At 42.9% G+C, this 7,500-nt stretch overlaps 1 protein-coding gene across 2 annotated transcripts in view; it reads right to left on the reverse strand.

Annotated features, from left to right (window-relative positions):
• LOC148323089 (serine/threonine-protein phosphatase 4 catalytic subunit B) overlaps window positions 1–7,500 on the reverse strand; it is a 65,948-nt gene that overhangs the window by 7,947 nt on the left and 50,501 nt on the right. For both annotated transcript variants that reach the window (XM_088316470.1, XM_088316469.1), the window contains 2 exons: window positions 3,695–3,821; window positions 3,345–3,534 (listed from right to left, as the gene is read on the reverse strand). In XM_088316470.1, coding sequence (XP_088172596.1) covers window positions 3,345–3,534; window positions 3,695–3,821 — 317 coding nt within the window. The remainder of the gene's footprint in view (window positions 1–3,344; window positions 3,535–3,694; window positions 3,822–7,500) is intronic.

The following is a 7,500-nucleotide window of genomic DNA, read 5'->3' on the forward strand; positions in this document are numbered from 1 at the left end:
TGAGACGGCACATTTTCCTGATGAAGCACACTTGTTTATTTGGCATTGGCATTCCATTGACATTTTTTTCATTTTATTTCGCATTTTGTTTACAGGCAACTAGCTCCTTACCACATGGCATTATTTATATTGTTTAGAAGATACCGTTACACAAATCTAGGCCTTTGCAAATGGCATTACAGCATCTCGGCACAATATATTTGCAGAAAAAGATTTTTTGAGAGGTACCCTTTTTCTCCTGTTCTTTGTGACATCAGAATCAGAAATCAGAAATCTCTTTATTGTCATTGTACTCAAGTGTACAACTAGATTAGAGAGCTCCCCTCTCCAGTGCAATACAACAATAATTCATTTAAATATATAAATTAGATAAATAAGAGAATAGTTAGTGCAATGGAAAATAGTACTGAATAGGATATATAAAAAGACATCACGTTGGTGTTCTGCAAGGTAAGGTTGGTCGTGTGTGTGTGTGTGAGAGTTTAGAATGGAGATGGCTCTTGGGAAGAAACTGTTTCTCAGTCTATTGGTCCTGGATTTGATGCACTTGTAGCACCTGCCAGAGGTCATCAGGTCGAACAGGTGTGAGTTTGGGTGGGTATTGTCTTTGACGTTATTGAGAGCCCTGCTGAGGCACCGGGCGGTGTAGATGTCCGACAGTGAGGGGAGAGGGCAGCCAATAATCCTTTGCGCTGTTTTGACCGTCCTCTGGAGCCTCACTCTGTCCGCCTCAGTGCAGCCGCTGTACCAGGTGGAGACACAGTACGTCAGCAGGCTCTCGATGGACGAGTGGTAGAAGGCCAGCAGCAGCTTCCTGTCCAGGTTGAATTTCCTGAGGACTCTCAGGAAGTGCAGACGCTGGTGGACCTTCTTTACCACTGCTGTGGTGTTGTGTGTCCAAGAAAGGTCAGCGGAGATCTGTACTCCCAGGAACTTGAACGTGTGGACCTCTCCACACACACGCCTTCGATGCAGAGGGGGGGCGGCACCGTTTTGTTCCTCCTGAAGGCGATGACGATCTCCTTTGTTTTTGCAATGTTGAGATGCAGTCTGTTGTCCTCGCACCAAGCCGTCAGTCTCTGGACCTCCTCTCTGTAGGCTGTCTCGTCACCTTCCGAGATAAGACCGACCACTGTCGCGTCGTCAGCAAACTTGATGATGGTGTTGTTACCGTGGGCCGGGCTGCAGTCGTAGGTGTAGAGGGCGTATAGGAGAGGGCTCAGCATGCATCCTTGAGGGGAACCGGTGCTCAGCGTACGGGTGGAGGACGTGTAGGGGCCGAGCAACACAGTCTGGGGTCTGTTGGTCAGAAAGTCCTTCATCCAGATGCGTGTGGGGGCAGGGATGCGGAGAATGTCCAGTTTGGCAACGAGGATGTCCGGGATGATTGTGTTGAATGCCGAGCTGTAGTCCACAAAGAGCATCCTGGCATAGCTCTGCTGTTGCTCCAGGTGGCCCAGCACAACATGCAGAGCAGTGTCGAGAGTGTCCTCAGTGGATCTGTTAGCCTGGTATGCAAACTGGTAGGGGTCCAGAGTGGGAGGAAGGCAGTCCCTGATGTGCTGGAGGACCAGTCTCTCGAAGCACTTCATGATGACTGCCGTGAGAGCAACAGGACGGTAGTCATTCAGGAGGACTGCGGGTGACTTTTTGGGGACAGGAATAATGGTGGAAGTTTTCAAGCAGGAGGGGATGACTACTTGAGCCAGGGAGCGGTTGAAGACCCTGCAGAAAACATGTGACAGTTGGTGGGCACATGCTCGGAGGACCTTGCCTGGTATTCCGTTGGGTCCAGTAGCTTTCCTGGGGTTAATAGCCAGGAGCGCGCGCCTCGCATCGTGTTCCTCTACGGTGAGTGGGGGGGGAGTTGAGGCATGAAGTGCGGGGGTGTGACGGTTGGGGCGAGTCAAAGCGAGCGAAGAAGCAGTTAAGCTCCTCTGCCAGCGATGCACTCGGGTCTACATAGGTCGTGCTGCTGCCTCGGAAGTTGGTGATGTTCCGTAGACCCTGCCACACCTCCCGTGGTCTGTTGCTGGCAAAGTAGGACTCCAGCCTCCTTGTGTAGTTTGCCTTGGCTAGCTTGATGCCTTTGCTCAGGTCAGCACGAGCCACCCTGTACTGGGCTTTGTCGCCTGACCTGAAGGCTGGACATCCAGCGCTTCGCATTTGGGAAGGTCCGTATGGTCCTGTTCAGGGACACAGTTTCCATGCAGAACTTGATGTAGTCCAGTACACAATGCGTGTAAACATCAAGGTCCTGATGATCAAAGAGGTCCCAGTTGGTGTCTTGAAAGCAGTCCTGTAATTCACTCATGGCGTCACCACGCCAGGTTTTCACAGTCTTTGTGGTGGGCCTGAATCTGCGCCTGAGAGGGGTGTACGCAGGTGCGAGCTGCAAGGACAGGTGGTCTGACTGGCCGAGGGGGGCGAGTGGGAGGGCCCTGTATGTGTGCTTGATGTTCGAGTACACATGGTCGAGAGTGTTGTCTCCCCTCGTTGGGCACTTGACATGCTGGTGGAACTCTGGGAGTACAGTCTTTAAATTGGCCTTATTAAAGTCCCCCGCTACTATGTGAACGCCATCAGGGTGGGCCCGCTGATGTTTATTGATGACGCACGCGAGTAGCGAGAGCGCTGTGCTAGTGTAGCGTCGGGAGGGATGTAAACAGCTGTGACGAGCACTACCGTTAGCTCCCTCGGGAGAAAATAAGGCCGGCATTTAACGGACATGTACTCGATGTACATATACATATACATACATCTATATACATACATACATATACATACATACATATATATATATACATACATATATACACATATATATACATACATATATATATATATACACACATACATACATATATATATATATATATACACACATACATATATATATATATACACACATACATACATATATATATATATATATATACACACATATATACATACACACATATATATATATATATACACACATATATATACATACACAAATATATACATACATATATATATACACAAATATATACATATATATATACACAAATATATACATATATATATACACAAATATATACATATATATATACACATATATATACACATATATACACATATATATACACATATATACACACATACACATATATATACATATATACACATATATATATACATATACATATATATATATATATATACACACATATATATATACACACATATATATATATACATGTAATTTTTATCAAATATAACCCCCATAAAAGGCAAGTTTCATGGTAATGTATTTATGGATGGCTTTGTGTCCTATTGGAATAATTGGAATTGCTTCATACCTGTAGCAGTAGTTAGGAGCCGACCACACAGTGAGCACAGTTTCGTTAAAGTGCCACTTATAGCCCTCCATGACCAGCTGATGTGCTCGGCAAATCATGTGAATGTCATTGGCAGCATTGAACTGGGCCACGACATCACTACCAAACAGGTAGCCAGCACCTCTGGGACTCACACCCCATCCGGTAGTGTCTGAGACCAAGGACAAAAAGGCAAAAACATTGCAAAACTTGGGATAGTATATTATTATAATTGGTATTTGCCTTTTGATATTTAAAAACCACTGATTGGAGCTGGATTAATCTTAGGTTTGTAAGAGCATGCTTGTTGACGATGGACATTAATTGTATACCTTCTGGGTCTGACCAAAGGAGGTCACACATAGGCCCATCATGAGGCACTTCTTGTTTTCTGTCAATAGTCCGGATTTGATCAAGTGTCTGGATGGATGGTGATAACCCTCCATGCACACAAAATATCTGCGGGGACAAAAGGACAGAATTAAATGATGGACAACTTAATACAATGAAAAATACAAAAGTAACCATTTAAGAACACTTACCGTATTTTTCTGACTATAAGTCAACCTTTTTTCATATTTTGGCTGGTCCTTTAACTTATACTCAGATACGACTTTTACATATTAAAATTAGAACTCTGACTGGTGCTCAAAATCCTTGTTCCCTAAACGTGTTGACAACAGTACGAGTTACGGTTGGATATTGAAACCTCTGGTTCTAACGACAGTTCAAAACGGCTTACTGTTATTTCATGACCATGAGGTGCACTGTATTAAGTCTTTGTCTCAGTTACGGGTGCTCCTAACACATACATAAGGCTCACTGTATTATTGGGCAAAGGCTTGGTAAAACATAGGCTATCTTAAAACATGATAGCTTGCATGCACGCTAAAAAGCTGGAAAGTGCAGCACTCACCAAAGTTGCCCTTTTAGAGATTTTGAGAAGTTGGTACACGCAACACATAAAGGTCCTCGTTCATTTAGTTGGAAAGACTCAAGTGCCCCTTCTGGTCATGAAAATACAGTACCTTAATTACAATACTGCACATTGCGGCCAAAGGGCGCATCCAGGTCGGTTATTGCGCCTAGTTGTACTGTTGTGGGGGTTGTTGCACACTAAACTAGCAAGCAAGGTGGTGAGACGGTCCCTTCATTTGTTGCTACAAGAGGCAAATGTAGTAGTAGTTGCCAAGACTACAACTCCTTTTTGTTCACGAGAGGCATATGTCACGCAGTAGTTGCCAAGACAATACTTTGAAACACCATATGAACCTCCCCCTAAAAAGAACTCAATGTTACACATGACCATAACATATGGAAGTGGTTTGCCTCCAGGTTTCCATATTGTCTCCAACATATAGCAGAGTTGGTAAAGTCTTTTCTGTGAAGGCTTTTTAAAAAACATTAGGGTTTTCCAACAAACCTCTCGCCATACATTTGAGGTTGATGTTTTCCACTGTATCTCACACATATTTTCCCATTCTCCTCCTGTCCAAGACAGATTTCCTTCCTGTTCCTATTGTTTTTTTACATACATTGTGTCCCTTTGTAGTTGCTGTAAACACTTATAAACCATTGAGAGTTTTCTTGGTTACACCACCTTGATAAGAGTCCACAAAAATTCTTAACATTGTACTTTCCCATTTCCATTTTGTCGCTTCTTGCATCAATTGATGAAGCGAAGGATTTGAAGAAACCCATAGAAGTCTCGGCTGCTCAAATTAAATTGTCTTTGCAAGTTCTGGAAACTATTCATGACACCTTTATTCCAAAAAGCAAAATATGCCATTAAACCCTGAGATTCCCACCTCTTAAACCTTGCATCAAGTTTTGCAGGAACGAATTCAGGGTCACATATGCACCATCTCAGTACCTTAACGGCCTCCTTCAGATGTTCCCCAACAGCCCAGTCGCTCCAAAGTTTAATTGAAAAAGAAATTCATTGGTTAACCAACTCCATCAGAGTGTTTACCAAATCTATATCGCCCAAGGCAGACTGAGTTGGAAAAATCTCAATTATAGAGGTTTCAATCTCCTTCCATTTTGCAGAATAGTCAGGGTTACACCAACAAATCAATGGCCTTATTCGAGCAGTTAGGTAATAATCCTTTAAATATTCAACTATATCCTTTTTAATTTGATCCTTCATCTGGTTCAGTATATCAATGTTTAGCCTGCACAGAGTCTCTCTCCTGCCATTGTTCCAAATTTATTTTCAAATAGACTGGACTATGGTCCAAGAGGTCCGTGATGTCATTTTTACACTATTATCCTATTAAAATCTTTGCCGAAAGAAAAAAAAAAAAAAAAATCACTCCTCGAATTGGCCTTGTGTGCATTAGAATAGTAAGTATAATCTTTCGTTGAAGGGGTCAGTTCCCTCCAAATATCTATTATTCCTATATCTTTCATTACCAAATTATTTTCTTGTATCAGTCTCTGCTGGGAAATGTCCCTTAGAGGTATCAATTTTTGTCAGTCTTAAATTAAAATCACCCCAACATATAAGAGTTCCTTGTGTCTCTGATATAATCAAATCTACCACCTGTTTATAAAAGATCCATTCTGAATTTGGAGAAGCTAAGAATCACCCATATTCCCTCTTGCAAAAAATACACCTGCCTTCTGTGTCTTTCTTCACAAACAGTGGGGTAAAGCAAATTTTGCTGGATATTAATATTGCAACACCCCGTCTGTGCCCTGCATTAATGATGATGAGTACGGTAATTTGAAGTCCAGTCTTTTTAGCTTTTCATGTTAAGCTTCCGAGGTGTGTTTCCTGCAGAAAAGCCACTTGAATTTTGATTCTCTTCAATATCGTCAAATTTTCGTTCTTTCGTTTTTTGCCAAGATGGCGGCTGCATGGACGCAGCGGGTAACGGCTCTCCCTTCTCTAATCTCATTGCACACTGAGTACAATGACAAAAGAGGGCATTCTGATTTTGATTCTCTTTACAGACTTGAGCAGACCGTTTACATTGCAAGTTGCTACATTAGTCACCTGCATTCCTAGCTCTAAAATTATAACAGCCAACTAAAACAATGTTAACAACCCAACTGCTGCACAAGAACGCAGCAACAATTGCTCTTAAAGGAGCAACACAATAACAAAAAATACAAAGCTCTATAAACATTAAAATGACTTCCCCCTGTGGGGTCACTATGTTGACCCTTGTGTAGCCCTGGGGGTAATAGGGCAAAAAGGTATATCCTCCCCCTCTAACTAGTAGGGCAAGGCCTCTATATTTCTGTGTATCAACAGATAATCTTTTCTATTATGCCAGTGAAAAAAAAAAACAGAAAAACCCTACCTTTTCATTGCTTTCACAATTTTTGCCTTTAACATGCCATTCTAGGAGGCGGAATATAAATAGTCCTGTCTCAATTTAAAATAAAACAGCTCGGGTCTCTCCATGTTCTGTCATCTGAAAGCCTGAACTTTCTCTTCACATTCGATCCTCCTTCTCTCTCTTTGGTGGTCGCTTGATCCACCGCTGGTGCGTCAAGTGAAGCGTTGTATCTTCTCCAGGCATCGAATGCGGGTGCTTGATGACATGCACCAGGAGCCCTCTCTTTGCCATGTCTCCCATCGCCTCCTCCGCTGAATTATACAACACCGTTCCATTCGCACTGAAGACTCTCAACCTGGTCGGAAACGGAGTTTGGAACCTGGTATTATTTTCCTTAAGTACTTTGTTCGCCTCGGCATACTCCCAGCGTCTCTTTAATACATCAGGTGCGTAGTCGTGGTCCAGGTTTATTCTTTTCCCGTCCAGTTGGAAGCCCCATTTTTACCATGCCAACTTCAACAACTCTTCTTTCATTCTCAAGTTAGTCACTTATGGCGACAGAGTGTGGCGATGTGGTTCCGGGTGGTTTTGTCATGAATGTGCGGTGAGCTCTTTCCATGCATTCAAATGCCTCCGGGAGCTCCAACCCTTTACGCAACAATCCTTCCACATAGTCCACCAATGATGGTGAATCCTCCTCTTCTCCCTCTGTAAGATAAGCTAAAGATCATAATAACCTCAAGTAACCTTATATAATCAGTTTGTGTATTTATAATCATGTTTTTATATATTAATTGCATTAAGATTGCACACGCACACACACTTGCTCAAGACAGGGAGTCCTACGG

The sequence above is a fragment of the Idiotropiscis lumnitzeri genome, chromosome 15, assembly GCF_059441095.1.
Source record: "Idiotropiscis lumnitzeri isolate Australia: NSW breed Sydney's pygmy pipehorse chromosome 15, RoL_Ilum_1.0, whole genome shotgun sequence".
Taxonomy (NCBI): domain Eukaryota; kingdom Metazoa; phylum Chordata; class Actinopteri; order Syngnathiformes; family Syngnathidae; genus Idiotropiscis; species Idiotropiscis lumnitzeri.